Source organism: Xyrauchen texanus, chromosome 5 (assembly GCF_025860055.1).
Source record: "Xyrauchen texanus isolate HMW12.3.18 chromosome 5, RBS_HiC_50CHRs, whole genome shotgun sequence".
NCBI lineage: Eukaryota > Metazoa > Chordata > Actinopteri > Cypriniformes > Catostomidae > Xyrauchen > Xyrauchen texanus.
The window spans coordinates 27,215,356-27,232,379 of record NC_068280.1 but is presented as its reverse complement, the minus strand read 5'-3'; the positions used below and the strand labels follow the sequence as shown (position 1 = coordinate 27,232,379).

General features: G+C 39.4%; 1 protein-coding gene across 1 annotated transcript; it reads left to right on the top strand.

The window, feature by feature from the left end:
• Positions 1–8,381: 8,381 nt before the first annotated feature.
• On the top strand, positions 8,382–10,132 carry LOC127644261 (fatty acid-binding protein, intestinal-like). Its single transcript, XM_052127359.1, has 4 exons — positions 8,382–8,644; positions 8,863–9,035; positions 9,467–9,574; positions 9,796–10,132. Exons 1-4 carry the CDS (start codon positions 8,551–8,553, stop codon positions 9,844–9,846), a joined length of 426 nt encoding a protein of 141 aa, XP_051983319.1. The 5' UTR covers positions 8,382–8,550; the 3' UTR covers positions 9,847–10,132.
• The last annotated feature ends 6,892 nt before the right edge of the window (positions 10,133–17,024 follow it).

Below are 17,024 nucleotides of genomic sequence, written 5' to 3'. Positions count from 1 at the left end.
TTCTGGTCAAAAATGTTCTAATTTGGTAAATTAATAGTACAGGCCAACAGGAATCCACAAACCAAGAATGGTCAACATTCGCACATAGGTGGCGCTACAGGCCACGGCCAAAAACAAAATTTTCAAAGTGATACCATTTCCACGCCATTTGTCCAAATCTTCTGAAACTTGGTGTACATGCCTCATTCCTCATGGGAACAAAAAAGCCTCAAGAACCCATAACTTTCGCCATGATGGATTTTTCCTTACGTTGAAAATTTGCGAAAATGTACAAAACTCTTCTTCTCCTGAACCGTAGCTCCAATTGACTTGAAATTTGGTACACATGTGTAGAATTGAAGTCTTTGAAAACACTACTTAGGAAAAATGAATACGATATAAAAAAAATCAAATGAAATCAGATCACTTTATTGTCACACTACCATGTACACAAGTGCAACAGTAGGTGAAATTCTTGTGTGCAGTTCCGAGCAACATAGCAGTCATGACAGTGACGAGACATATACCAATTACAATAAACAACATACTTACACAACACAATTTACATTTCAAATGTACACATACTTACACAACACGATAATTATATACAATACACACAATATAGAATACACAATATACAATATAATAAGTAAGGAGTATATGAAATATATATATATATATATATATATATATATATATATATATATATATATATATATATATATATATATATGTATATGAAGTAGTATATTGAGGAGAATATGTTGACAGTCCAGTGTGAGATTATAGATTAATAAAGTGCAGTGCTAATTATTGATCCTGATAGATCAAGTGTTCAACAGTCTGATTGCTTGGGGGGAAAAACTATCATGTACTCGGCTGGTGCGGGTCCTGATGCTGCGATACCGCCTGCCTGATGGTAGCAGTGAGAACAGACCATGACTCGGGTGGCTGGAGTCTCTGATGATCCTCCGAGCTTTTTTCACACACCGCCTGGTATATATGTCCTGGAGGGAGGGAAGCTCACCTCCGATGATGTTCCTGGCAGTTCGCACCACCCTTTGCAGGGCTTTGCAGTTGTGCGCGGTGCTATTGCCGTACCAGGCGGTGATGCAGCCAGTCAGGATGCTCTCTACAGTGCTGGTGTAGAACCGTGTGAGGATGTGGTGGTTCATTCCAAAATTCCTCAGCTGTATCAGGAAGAAGAGGCGCTGGTGAGCCTTCTTCACCTCTGCCTCAGTGTGGTCGGACCATGTGAGTTCCTCAGTAATGTGGACACCGAGGAACTTGAAGCTGCTGACTCTGTCCACCGGTGCTCCATTGATGGTGATGGGGCTGTGTTCTCCGTCTTTCTTACTGAAGTCCACAACAAGCTCCTTGGTTTTACTGACGTTGAGGGAGAGGTTGTGCTCTTGACACCAGCGTGTCAGAGTGTGCACCTCCTCTCTGTAGGCTCTTTCATCATTGTCAGTGATCAGACCTACCACCGTCGTATCGTCAGCAAACTTAATGATGGCATTGGAGCTATGTGTTGCCACACAGTCATGTGTGTACAGGGAATACAGGAGTGGGCTGAGAACACAGCCCTGCGGGGCTCCAGTGTTGAGGGTCAGTGATGAGGAGGTGTTGCTGCCCATTCTAACCACCTGACGTCTGCCTGACAGGAAATCCAGGATCCAGCTGCACAGCGAGCTGTTTAAGCCCAGAGCCCGGAGTTTCTCATCAAGCTTGGAGGGCACTATGGTGTTGAATGCTGAGCTGTAGTCTTCAAACAGCATTCTCACATATGTGTTCCTTTTTTCCAGATGGGAGAGAGCAGTGTGTATTGTAGATTCAATGGCATCATCGGTGGAGCGGTTGTTGCGGTAGGAAAACTGCAATGGGTCCAAAGAGGGGGGCAGAACAGAGCAGATGTAATCTCTGATTAACCTCTCGAAGCATTTGCTGATGATGGGGGTCAGAGCAACAGGACGCCAGTCATTTAAGCAAGTGATTATAGCTTGCTTTGGAACAGGCACAATGGTTGATGTTTTGAAGCATGTGGGGACTACAGACAGGGAGAGGGACAGATTGAATATGTCCGTGGCTGAAAGGGGCGTGTTTATGTAAATGTCCACATTTTAACAATATATATGTGTCAATAAATCAAATGTAATTTTGTCTGATGCTTTTTCAAACTTAACATGCTTCAAGATGACATCACTCTGAAGTACTGCGCAAAGAATGGCCAACATTCACCCCTAGGTGGGCGCTACAGGCAATTCCCAAAAGTCATATTTTCTGGTCAAATATTTTCAAATTTTGTACATTGATACTACAGGCCAACAGGAACCCACAAACAAGAATGGCCCACATTCGCCCATAGGTGGCGCTACAGGCCACGCCCCAAAAAAATGTTTTCAAAGTGATACCATTTCCACGCCATTTAACCAATTCTTCTGAAACTTGGTGTACATGCCTCATTTCTCATTGGGAACAAAAAAGGCGCAAGGATCCATAAGGTCCGGTATGATGGATTTTCCTGTACACTGAAAATGATTCATTTAGGATTCAGACAGAAATACGTGTTTTCTGGATTCATCCATTGAGAGGGTTTAACCTCAACCCTCTACTGATCAATTTTAAATGATTTGCCATTTTGAGGAGGAATCCACATTGCTGCTTGCAGCTATATTTATTATTATTCTTCTGCTTGAGCCCCAATATCTCAAAAAGTCACTGGTCAAAAATTTTCTAAATTGGTACATTGATACTCCATGCCAACGTGTACCCCCAAACCAAGTCTGGTCAACATTCGCCCATAGGTGGCGCTACAGGCCACGCCCAAAAAAAATATTTTCAGAGTGATACCATTTCCACGCCATTTGTCCAAATCTTCTGAATCTTGGTGTACATGCCTCATTTCTCATGGGGAACAAAAAAGCCTCAAGAAACCATAACTTCCGCCATGATGGATTTTCCCGTACAGTGAAAATTTGCGAAAACCTACAAAACTCTTCTTCTCCTGAACCGTAGCTCCAATTGACTTGAAATTTGGTACACATGTGTAGAATTTAAGTCTTTGAAAACGTTACTTAGGAAAAATTAACAAACAGTTGATAAAGAAATCGGGTATCAATATATTGAATTATGAATTATTGCAGTGATCAACACTGAAGCTGCATTGATGTCCTTTTAAGATTTTTCTCTCGAAACAGCGTTAACAACTTAAACAAAATACTGCACATACAGATACATTTAATACATCATCACAAACTATGAAAGTCATACTTTTATTTGTGTACACTTACAATAACAACAAAACCTTGTGCTTTTGTAAAATAAAGAAAATAAACCGGGTGCGCCGTCTCTGTCTAAGCGATTATCTTTCTGAAACACATCACAAAAACTTACAGAAACTTATAACACAAACATGAAACATATGTCTAAAGAAAGTAGGGATGGGCTGATCGATCCTAACATATCAAAACTTCCGAGAATGATGTTGTTTTAGGGTTGTCTCTGACAACATGCGATCCGCGAGGTGAGATAATTTTTGCTCGCATATTCACGAAGGTTTGTCGGTTGTATAAAATGTTTGCTAGTTTGAACATTCAAGCGTTTTTACACTATTCAACTCAACAAATGTCAAACCAACTGAAATAAATGTTTGCGAGCAGTTTGTGTGACACAGCGAGCCGCGTCACGTCTAATGCACACACTCCGATGAGAGTTCGCTTTCGCTGCTTCTTGCGTCCAAACGGACAATTTCATACAACAAAGTGTAAAAATACATGATATATTGAGGAGTCTGTTATGTCTCAAGTGAACAAACAGTTGAGAAAGAAATCTGGTATAATTATATTGAATTCTGGCATTATTCCAGGTGATGTCCTACTATATTTTTCTCTCGAAACAGCGGAAACAACTTAAATAAAATACTGCGTCATTTTTGCCCATACGGATACATTTAATACATCATTACGAACTATGAAATGTGTACTTTTATTTGTGTACACTTACAATAACAACAAAACCTTGTGCTTTTGTAAAATAAAGAAAATAAACAGGGTGCTCAGTCTCTGTCTTCGCTATAATCTTTCTGAAACACGTCACAAAATTCAAGTGAACCAAATCAACCATTCACGCAGTCTGTATTTTATCATCTCACACCCAAAAAAATGAGCGTTTGAGAGACGAAACTGATGATGCTCAGCTTCACTTGACAGCGTGGGAAGGATCACGGAAGATCCATCGAGAATAGATAAACTACTTGAATTAGTGCTTCAGGTTCAACATCATCACACGTTTAATACACAATTAAAAAAACACAATTAATCTCTGAAATGGATACAGATGCAACAAGCACGGCACAGAACGAAAATAATGATACTTCTCAGTTCTCAAGAGATTAAACTGAACTGTGCCTTGAATATCGTATCATGCGATAAAACCCTCTTAAAGAGACAGTAACAATTTAGCCTTCGCCCTGAGCATTGACATCCCAAGTAATTGAAAAGTACAAATGGTATTATTTTAAGTTTTTTATTTCTCTCTTACGTTGTAAAATGCCACGTTTTTGAATGGCATGTAAAAACAATCACTCAATCTCCATTTTTTTCACTGGATCTGTTGCTATTTTAATGATTTAAAAAACAAAGCACTGACCATTTAAAGTGTGAGCTTGTAAATTTTGAAATAGTTATAAACAGTCACAGCTATGCAGTGTTATTATGTGCCTAGATAGTCTTTCAAATAAAATTAGTTTACCCCAAAAATATATTTCTCTCATTTACTCACCCTCTTTCTATCCCAGATGTGTATTTCTTTCTTTCGTCTGCTGAACACAAATTAAGCTTTTTAGAAGAATATCTCAGCCCTGTTGGTGCTTTCAATGCACTTGAATGGTGATCAGAACACAGAAAGTACAAAAATCACATAAATGCAACATAAAATTAACCCATAACACTCCAGTGGTTTAATCCATACTTTCAGAAGTGATATTATAGGTGTGGGTGTGAAAAAGATCAATAGTATATATTGTATACATTATATTATATTATATCCACATTTTAACAAAATATTTACATGTCAATAAATCAAATGTAATTTTGACTGATGGTTTTTCAAACCTAACATACTTCAAGATGACATCACTCTGAAGTACTGCGCAAAGAATGGCCAAAATTCGCACCTAGGGGGCGCTACAGGCCACGCCAAAATTCCCATTTGCTGGTCAAAAATGTTCTAATTTGGTACATTGATACTACAGGCCAACAGGAACCCACAAACCAAGAATGGCCCACATTAGCCCTTAGGGGGCGCTACAGGCCACTCCCAAAAGTCTCATTTTCTGGTCAAAAAAGTGGATCGCATCCGCCCTATCCACCTGGGGAACCGGCGAGTAGCCGTGGACCGCTCCGCCATCGAGGGTAGTGTGAGCAGATGAGTGAGGAGGTCGGTTGCAAGCAGTAAAATGTGCCCTCCACAACCTCGTCAGCTCATCATGCACCTCCGGGAAGAAAGGAACTTGGGGGGCATGGCTGTGAGCAGCGCCCAGTCCCGAGGAACCAATCATCCATCGTGAAGGCTGTGGGGAGGACGGAGGGTTCCAGTCCAGCCTCACGCTGATGGCAGCCCGGGCAAGCATGTTGGCCATCTGGGCGTCAGCCTCAGAATGGGTGTGCCGACCCGAGGGTGGCAGCCCAATTGAGTCGTCCATGTCAGACGCCGAACACTCTCTGATGCAGCGGTGAGCTCATCATCCAGCTCAGGGGGCTCAAGGGGATAAGCAGACTGGCCGTGAGGTGAGCCGCTGTCACCCCAAGCCTGGGCGGAAGTCAAAGAGTGTGTCGGGGGACCAGCTGGGTCATACTCAATCCCGTGGGAAGAAGGAGCGAGACAAGGGGCGGCTGGTGTGGCGTTCTTTTTTAGGGAACGCCACACCAGCCGCAACATTGCCATGGTAAGGTTCTCGCAGTGAGATCACGAACCATCCACAAATGCTGCCTCGGTGTGATCGTGGCCTAGACACACGAGGCAGCGCCTGTGACAGTCAGGAGCAGAGAAAACTCTACCGCATCTAGGAACTACACAGGGGTGGAAGGACATCTTTATAAAGATGAGTCATGTTCTCGGAGAACAGAAGGGGTCTCCCCCGCCCCTGGCAGCGGCCCTAACTGCTCCAGGCGGTCGGTTAGGAGCCCCTTCTCCCCTCGTGGTTGGCAGCTGTTCCTCTGTTTCCAGGCGTCCGGGCTCCTCGTCCCCCGGCAGATGGCCGTGGCTGCTCCGTTGGGGTGGACGGTAGTGGCGAGAACTCTACTATGGCATATCCCTCCTCCTTCCCGGGTTTTGGCACCAGTGTAACGCAGTTCAATGGAAACGAGGAGGCAAGAACCGGCTTGATGACATAAATAATATTTTAATGATAAACTGAAACAAAAGACACAAACACACACACATGACAGACATGTCCGTAAACAACCTCTCTCTACCGCACCATCCTCCGCAGTCGGCCCTTATCCCTCTCGGAGGCTTGATTAGCCTGATAAGGGACCGGGTGTGTAGAATCAAATTCTGTTCTATTTTTAAAATATCTCTCGTCAAATCAGTCCGAGGGCCACAGAACCCCAGGGCCAGACCTTAGTCACCCCTGGCCTACTTTCAACTTAGAGACATGAATATTCAATTTTATCTTTGGAATAGTTGTTACTCATTACCTCCTGGAAATAGAAAACTATTTCACTCCCCAGGCCCCATTGCCTATGCTACTATGGAGTAAGAATACTGCCAAATGTTGAGAGCACATGCATGTAATGCGCGAGCACCAATCTCTATGCTTGCTCGCGGATTTCCTCTGCTCTTGCACAAAACTTCACATGCTCTTTTGTGAAATCTTCCTGCTCGCACTCAGAAAGTGAGTGTACAAACTCAAAATATGTCCTGTGCACTCACAAATTTAGCTGTGCTCTCAGATTCCCTCTGCTCTCACTCAGATTGCACTTGTGTGCACTTAACATGTGCACATCCAGTTTTGTGCAAATGCAAAGGAACTCTGCATGGGAGTGAAGAGATTCACACTTGTGCATTAAATGGATGTGCTCTCACATTACATGCATGTGCTCTAGGCATTTGGCAGCATTGTAACTCATCAAAGTTAGTGCTCATGAAATCCATACCACTGGGGGGAGCATTATTCTCAAAAAACATTTTCTTTACTTAAAAATATATACAAATATATATATATATATACAAAGATTTACATGAATATTTCACCTAGAAAAAAATCATAACAACAGTTATAATAATAATGTGAACAATCATAATTTTTGGCATGTATAGAAATCAATTACTTAAATTCAACAAACTAGAATAAATGTAAGTGGCCATTACACATGCAATTGCAAAAATTGGTAAAATAAATAGAGATTGGTAACAACTATTAATAGTTTGTCAAAATCTTGCCAATGTGTTGGCTTTACTAGTGCTGTATGTTCATTTGAATATTCTGCAGTTTCACATTGTCATGTGTGTTGCAGTAAAGGTTTAGTTTAGAAAATTTTGAACATGCATAGACCACAATAACAATTAATCTGGCTTTATTTCTTTTGATCTTTTCTTATCTTGGGGTACAATAAGATGAACATTACAGCTTCAAAGGTCTTATTCAATAGAGCTGTTGAGAGATTAGGGATGAGGTAATGATGACATAAAACATTATCATAGATTATCAGTCCTCAGGTTTATAGATCTGTAAACGTGTACATATGAAATCAGATACTGACAATCCTTCTTTCTATTATGGGGTCTCCAGTGTTTGATTTTAAGGTGGATCTTCATTAATATGAATGTGCTGCATATTGCTTGAATATCATATTTTAACAGACCTTGAATGTTATTTTTGGTGGCAAATGTTCAATATAATTTCACACCAAACATGCCAATACAATTTCAAATGTATAATACTGTAAATCCAAATACAGCTTTACTCACATTGGTAGCTTTATCATTAGCATTCAAGACATGGGAAGCAATAAAAGTAATTCACGCTTAATAAGTATTTACACTTTTATAATTTATAGAACAAATCATAAATATTTCAAAAGGCAGCAGACTGTAGTTCATTTGTAACCCAACCAGCATAAACGTTTTGCCTTTCACAAGTTTCTACATGTTTATAATGTGCAATTTAGAACAGCTAAAAATTGCTTGCTAAGCATAATTGTTTGCTATGCTTGCTAAGCATAATTTTTCCAAGTCATTGCTTAAATACTGTACACTAAACCATAAAACCACAGCTAGAATAATAGACACACCCTACACAGTTTATTCAGCAAACATTTCAAACAGAAGTAGGACTTTGTGTGAGCATTTGACTATACCATACAAGTGAGCACTTGTTCCCATGGAATGACTTAAAGCCTCCTCTCTTCTGCACAATCTGGGATGTGTAATGTATAGCCAGGTGGGAGGGTGAGATTTATACTCTACGAGCTTTACTCGGCCACATCAGCATGAAGATAATACTCAGATAAGAGATCATGCTGTCACATGTACAGGTATAAAAGGCAGATGTGGGTCTAAGTTAGGCCGATGTTAGGATCACAACAATCTGTCATCATGACCTTCAACGGAACCTGGAAAGTGGATCGTAATGAGAACTACGAGAAGTTCATGGAACAAATGGGTAAGAGCCAATTAATTACTGTAGTACAGTAGAGTGAAGACAGTAAATTATTATAAAGTACAGCAGAGCAAAGGCCAATTAAGCAGATAATTGTTTCTGAATGTATATAACTGGCTGGTTCCAAGAGCCAATGCTGTTACATTCTACAGATTGTTGATTTATTAAATGCGTCATTATTTATATATATAATGTGTGTGTGTTCTGCATGTCTACAACAGGTATCAACATGGTAAAGAGGAAACTGGCTGCTCATGACAACCTGAAGATCACCCTGGAGCAGAAAGGAGATAAGTTTGTAGTGAAGGAAGTTAGCTCTTTTCGGACATTGGACATCGAATTTACTTTGGGCGTCACCTTCGAGTATTCTCTTGCAGATGGCACTGTGCTCTCAGTAAGCATATCTAAAATCAAGATTTTTCCTCTTGTAACTAGGAAGGACAGAGTTTGGTTCAAGAATAATGGCCATTTAAACAGTTACTAAAGGTTGTCTGTCACAACACACATGTCCATAATTCTATATTTAAATACTTTCACAAAGAATATTTAAATACTTACAGCTGTTTATTTTCTGAACTATCATTATATTTTTTTTTGTGAGATCTATAATTGTGCTTTTCTGATGGGAGGGAAATTTACAAATGTTTACAAACAGAATGTGTAACTTGCATAACACTCTTGCTCCACCGTAATCAAACATTACACACGCCTCCTAAGAAAACTAGCAAGTCAACTAAAATGTCAACTAGAGTACATACTTACTATATGTCTGATCTCTAACACTGCTCAGTTCAAAATAAGCTTAACCTGACTTTCTGAACGCAGGGATCCTGGGTCATGGAGGGTGACATGCTTAAGGGAACCTTCATTCGCAAGGACAACGGAAAGGTGCTGATAACAACTAGGAAGATTATTGGTGATGAACTTGTCCAGGTAAGTTATTGCTCAGTGCAGTTGTGTACTGTAATGAGGTTCAGGCACCACAGGATGTAATATGCTATTATGAACTCCTTAATTCAGAACAGATTTCGGTAGACTAGTAGGTGAAATGATGATGTACTATCGTACCAAAGTTACTTACAGTAATGCTCATATTAAATGGTGTAAACATACTTGTGTTGTCTCACTTTTCCAATCTTTTGATTTTCCCACAGAGCTATAGCTATGATGGTGTTGAAGCTAAGAGGATTTTCAAGAGGGGTTAAAATATCATCAGCATTCACACAATCCAAAATCATAACTGTAGTGGGATGATGTGGAACTGTTCAGTATCTTACTTGATTTTAACAACTTGCAGAACTAGATTGAATGTTTACACAGAATGCATGTAAACCATGTCCCATTTGCACTGTGAATTTTTATATTTAAGGTATTAAAGTAATTTTTTCAACTTTTGTGAACACTTTTTTAATCATATGATGAATGTGTTGTGTTCAGCTCCAGTTGTATGATTTGATTTCCAACAAAAATGCATTGTGTCAGCCCATCACGCTGATGAGGTACAGCAAGATTGGATTTTTGAGTAGGAAATATTCCCTTATCTTTGGAATAGGTGTTAATCATTACCTGCTGGAAATAGATGTACAAATAAAAACGAGAAAGCAAATAAATCACATTAACATTTGAACATTTGACATTTACTAAATAATAAAAATAAATGCATAGACATTTAAAATATATATATATATATATATATATAGTTACAAATGTTACATTATATCTGTATTTTGAATCAACATGTCAATATTCTGCATGAAAAAATAGTAGGAAGGCACTGCACAAACAACCTTTAGGGAGTAAGTACGAAAGACCATTTTTCAATTGAATTAAAGCCAAGGACACAATAACTATATTTGTATTTAAAACTAGTTCTTTAAGACTAGGAATTATTATTATTTTTTTGTATTTTTTTCACATATTACCTGTTACAGTTTAATAAATTCAATATTCAGCATAAAATGGTCTTTCATGTTCACTAGCAAACACTAATGCAAGCCAAAGTGCTTACTGCCTTCTTGTGGATGGCTCTTTTAAGAGATTCAAGCATCACACCGCAGGCACCAGAGCAACTGCCCAAATTGCACTGATGCCTTTAGATTAAAAGATTATGAGAAAAACACTGTGTTACATTGGTGCCAAAACCCGGGAAGGAGGAGGGATGCCCGTCGCAGTCCTCGACACTGCCGTCCACCCTGGGGAGCGCTGCTGCCATCTGCCCGGGTGACGGAGTAGCTCGACCACCCGGATGCGCCAATGTAACACAGTTAAAGGATGGGCAAGGAGGAGGCGAGAACCGGCTTGTTAATATAAATAATATATAATGAAACTCAAAACCAAAACACACAAACATAAACACAGACATGATGGACATGCCTGTAATTCTCTCTCTCTCGAACCATCGTCACTGGCCGCCTTTATCCCTCGCGTGCCTCATCAGGCCGATTGGGGACCGGGCGCACGATATTCCGACCCGGCCCCGCCCCCCTCCGGTCCACAACATAAAATACAAGTGTATAGTGTGGAGATGAGGTTGTGGTTGAGCACCAATCTGGGAAGAGAGAAAATGGTAAGGACATCCACCTGAGGTGAATTGTGACTAATTATCATCTCTATGTTCACTGTGAGAGTTGGGGGAGATAAAAGACTGCCAGTCCGAGAGAGAGAGGAGAGACAAAAGTTTGGCGCGCTGTTTCAAAACAGATCCCATGCTGATGATTGACGGGAGCAAACCGGATAAAATGCAATCTGACCTTAACCGGTGAGAAATTATAAAACATAGAAAGAAAAGAGTTAGGACTGGACCAGAGACACAAGTGAGTACAGATGAGTCGGATGAGATTGAGGAGATCAAATGGAGGTATGATGGACAAGAGAAGAAAATGATAGAGATAAAACAGCACGAAAATGGATAAACAAAAGAAAATCATCAGGAAGGGGTGTCAATTAATTTTGGTGAAAGTGAGAATGAAGGAGAAGGGAGGAGAGAGAATTTTGATGAGTATAATATGATATTGAGATGCTGGGAGGGGAGTAGTATGTATTATGTACGTTGTGACAAAAAATGATTTATGGCCCTGATTTATGGTTTAATTGCTGTACATTTGACCTTTCCCTCCGCCCCCCTCCCCTCCCCTCCCCTCCCTCCGGCAGTTGTAGGCTACATGCTGTGATATGGCGTGTCTGTTCTGATACCCCCAGTTCTGAGCAGCGGGGGTCTCGCTTTCATGCGGCGGGGTAATTCATTTTATGATTCAGACATAAAGGCGACGAAATGACTGGGGGTTAATTAAATTTGTATTTTGACCAGACCTTAGGGTTGTCAATTGGATCTGTGTTCATGGGGATGAATACGCGCCAAGATTTCGAAGTGTCAATTTAAAGCTTTGATCTCTGGATATTTCACAACTGGGGGTTTTGGTATAGTCTATCCGCAGTCCTTTTAAATGATTCAGCCACAGATTAAACTATCAAACGTCCCAATGTTGCATTATTCAATTCTAAAATAACTTTTAACTAAACATATTAATATTGTAAATTAATGCGCCCTTTCTTCACGCAAGCAACTGCCTACTAAAAACGAATTCTGACGAAATATCTTTAATACAAACGTTTGTTACATTTTTTTATTTTTATTTTTAACCATGAGATTCTAAAACAGTGGATACTGAATGATATTAGTTAACAAATAGGTTTATTTTACGCAAACAGACGATACTGGTTGAGCAGTCTCATTCAGACGTTCACTTTAAAAAACGAATAAACGATTAACAAGTGTTATTTACTTTTACCAGAGACTAAAACGTATTTTAAACATTAGGTTCAGATTGGCAAACACAATATTGTCATTGAAATAGTATGCATTATAAATTGTAGCTTTAACACGTGTTGTATTGCATTTTTCCAATCAAAATTATTTGAGAGCATCGAAATTGATAAGGCGTTTTTTGATCCAGGTTTTTAGGGGATCAAAAAACGGGGATTCATTTTCATGCGGTGTGATAGCCTAATTGTATGATTCAGACATAAAGGCGACGATCGACAGATGTTTTGTGGCGGGGATGTGTAGTGAAGACGCGCCAAGAGTTCGAAGTGTCAATTTAAATCTTTGATCTCTTAATTTTTCACAACGGGTGTTTTGGTATAGTCTATCGACAGTCCTTTTAAATGATTCAGGCACAGATTAAACTATCAAACATCCCAATGTTGCATTATTCAGTTCTAAAAGAGATTTTAACTAAACATATTAATATTGTAAATTAATGGGTCCTTTCTTCACGCAGCAACCGCCTACTAAAAACAAGCTAATAGGCCTACATTCAATAATATTATAATAAAAACAGCCGCTGAGTTAAATCACTAGACAGAAAGATGTGCGGTCGTTTAAATGTATGAAAACAATATGAGATCAATTGTTGTCTAAGAAAAGTGTATTTTTCTGTTGAGAATTATATAAAAGAGACATGAATAAAACTTTTTTTATATACGCCATTTTGAACTTTTGAAAGTTTTAAACTTTTATATACGCCATTTTGAGTTTGTCGCGATGCTTCATGAACCCAGATTTAAACAGAAGATGGCGCCAAATAGCTGTGGTGTGATTGTGAAACTTTGTGACAAAAAATTATATATGACCTATGCTTTATGACTTAATTGCTGTACCTTTGAACTTTTAATTCCTGTCCCCCCTTACCCTCCACTCCCCTCCCCTCCCCAACCCCTCCCTCCGGCAGTGAGTGAGTGAAGGTCTTCTTATGGGGGAGAACTCAGCCTATTTAAACAGACTTTAAGTGTGTGTGGTCATCATTTACAGCTGAACCAGATGGACGCATCTGTAGAACACGGGTGATTGCACTTTAAAATGGCGTTTATTTTCAGAAGTATGTGATTTTTTAAATATTGATGTTTTACATTTTGGTACCTTGATTTTTAACAGGCGTTTAAATCATTTTTATTTGTACGTAATTCAGCCCCTATCAACGATTATGAACCTGGATCGCATCGATCAACTGCGTAAGTTTACATAAAGATCATTTTTATGTATTTATATATTAGAATTGCTTAGTACTGATGTGAATATTTTCTATTTATTTTTCAGTGACTGAACCGCTAATTAATGAAACAACGGGTCAGAGCAAATCTGTCAACAGATGTGTACTGCAAGGTATGTATACATTATTTGTGTTCTATTTTGATTATGCAATATTGATAAAACAAAAATGTATTTTCTGTGTTTGTAGATATTTCAAACGTCGACTTGTCAACGCTTGTCTCACAACCGGGTTTGCTACACCCAAACCGAAGACATCACTGTCACTCAGTTCACGGAGACGCAACAAACCCGTTAGTCCAATTCCGAGGATTTCACGAAGCCCTCGATTACATGTTGTACCCCCAGCTGGAAACGGTGCAAGACACTATTTTGGAGAAAAAAAACATCGGTCTTCATCAGGAGAAAGGAGAAGCGATCAAACAACGTCACGTCAAATACCTTCTGTGTTAAACGAATCAGTTGGTGAGTACGATTCACACTAACATCATTAAAAATGGTAACACCTTGCTAATACACATATTCTCATTCTTTATATAGATTTGTACGCTACCAGTTTGCAAACTGACGAAGACCCCACAGCAATCTTCAATAATGATGCGTTCGTGAGGGAGTGGGACGCTCTTAACCAACCCATACTTCCAGACAACACCGATATTGCTGTCTCATCACACAGCGGGGCTGTGGTGTCAGAGGAGGAGGTGCTGCTAAACGACGCGGAGGATGTGATTTCGTTTATTGATGCTGTATCGGATTGTACGGAGGACGATGCGAATAATCAGGAGTGTGTGGAAGAGACAGTTATCGAAGCGGATGAAAATCTACCATCAAATCAACAGAACTTTTCCCACGATTTGTTGATGGAATTGCATGAACAGAATCGATTGGCGGATGAGAAGCTGGACATTATTTCAGAGAATGTCAAACGTCTTTGTGACTGCTTCCACATGGTGATGACAAACTCAGAAGAACAAGGAAGTTTTATACGGCTTATTCTCGATCGAGTTGGTGCCAATCGCGAGATGTTGAATAAAATTGAAAAGATTCTCCAGGACGAATTCCGAGAAAGCCAGCTCATGGTAAATATATTGACTAACATCAATAACGCTGTCATAGAACATATAAAATAACTAATTGTGTTTATGATTGATTTGTGTTAAAAGGGTGTTGTTGTTTTGTAGCTGGTATGTGTATAATTGTGTTTATGATTGATTGATTTGTGTTAAAAGGGTGTTGTTGTTTTGTATTATTTAGGCTACCTGTGCTTTTTTTGTAGTTGGTGTATGTGTATAATCAGTGGAAAATAAAACTGAATTGAAAAAAGTTTTCAATATGACGAGTCAAAGAACACATTCAGACGATGAATTGCTTAATTGTCAACCAGACTTTGAACAAAATCCTTCTGCAAGAACTAGATACGATCATTTGTCAAATATTGAACAGCTACAAAGCATAATCGATCAACAGATAGATGTTTTAGGTCCTGCCTATTTGGATTTAAATGCTAGATTAGAGGGTATTCTTCAAACACAGAGAAGATGTCTAAATTATTCTAACGGTAATAAAGAATGTGAGATGTTAAATCAGTCACTAGAACCATCATCACACAGTTCATCCTCATTAATATCAGGCCCTCGGCTCTAAAGTACGCAAAACGATTAGAAGACATGATCCAAAAATATAATGACAAACTGGGGTCTCACGACCTAACCTTTGTGAAAGATTAGAAGCAATGATAAAAAAGCACGAGGATGCTAATAATGAGGATGAGCTGATTGTTGATGCAGTACAGACTGGTGGTGTAAGCAATATTTCATCAGACACCGAATGACCCCCATGTAGGTTTAAGTCAGAATAATATTGAAACATTGGTTAGAAATGGAGGTGTTGTAAATGATTTCACAATTGTACCAAGACCGCGTTTCAATGGCATAGAGATACACAGGGCTCTAAATTTAAGGGATTTAATATCTACAGACCTTGCTGAATACAGTACATCTGTGCACAATGCATTGTCAGAGATGGTGTCATTTTCCAGACAGATGGGCGGTGAATCCAGTTTTATTAATATTTCACTGAGAGGCCCCAGTCTGAAATCTGATGTAAACTGTGTATTATCACCTAGCAATGGCTATAACGAACGCATTTTTGTTGAACAATTTGAAAAAATTATGCAGAGCAATGCGAAAGTGATGGCCGACGACAGTTTGCAGTTACACGCATCCATAGCCAGAAGTAGGAACGGTGGTGCTCGTAGGAAGCTAGTTGATATAGCACATGATGACGTGATTAGAAGAAAAAGAATGCATTTATTCTGTCCTGTCAATACGTCAAACAACCTGTGTTTTTCATTATGTCTAGCATATTTTCTCGACCCTCAGATTTCTCATGACAACTTAGAAAGACGGGGTGAATCCATTCAGAGTGCTGGCGGTTTCACACCTCGGGATAATATAGGTCTAGGAGACATTGCAAAATTTGAACGTGCATTAGACATAAAAATTGTTGTCTTTTACAGGTCAACCGATGGAAAGTTGGAAAAATATAAAACTTCAGATGAGCCACACACCAAAACAGCATATCTTTACATTCATGATTCTCATTATTACATGATAAAGAATCTGAAAGCCTTTATAGGGTCTGCATATGTGTGTGATTTCTGTTACACAGGTTATACGAGCAGACAGAATCATGATTGTAAATATGTGTGCTCTGTTTGCAACGATAGTGAGTGCTACAAAAAGCCTAAAAGCATAATACACTGTCAAGACTGTTTGCGTTATTGCAAATCTATGTTGCATTATGTCTAATGTTTTAATGCTCATAAAATAGTACCCCCTACAGACGATGATTGTGGTAGATCTCCTTGCGATACTACAAAATATTGTCGTAAATGCAATAAACGTTACCATACAGCCAAAAACCCCAAACCTCATAACTGTCCAAATGATAAATGTCTACATTGCGGGGATGATGTAAGCCACGAAGGCCTCCACCAGTGCTTCATACAGCCTACCATACCCAAGGAATATACAGATCGTTACATTTTCTATGATTTTGAAACACGATGTGATAATGGTAAACATATAGCAAATTATGTGTGTGCCATGACTTTTGATGGTGAGACATTTGAATTTGGAGGTGAGGGATGTGTGAGACAATTCGTTTGGAGGTTTAGACAGCCGAGGTACAAAAATTACACTTGGATTGCACACAATGCAAGCGGGTTTGACAACTTTTTAATTCTGGAGTATTTTTGCAATGCAGGACTCCAACTTAACATAGTAATGCAGGGCTGTAGAACAATTTTCATGTATGATGAGACTTTTAGGCAAC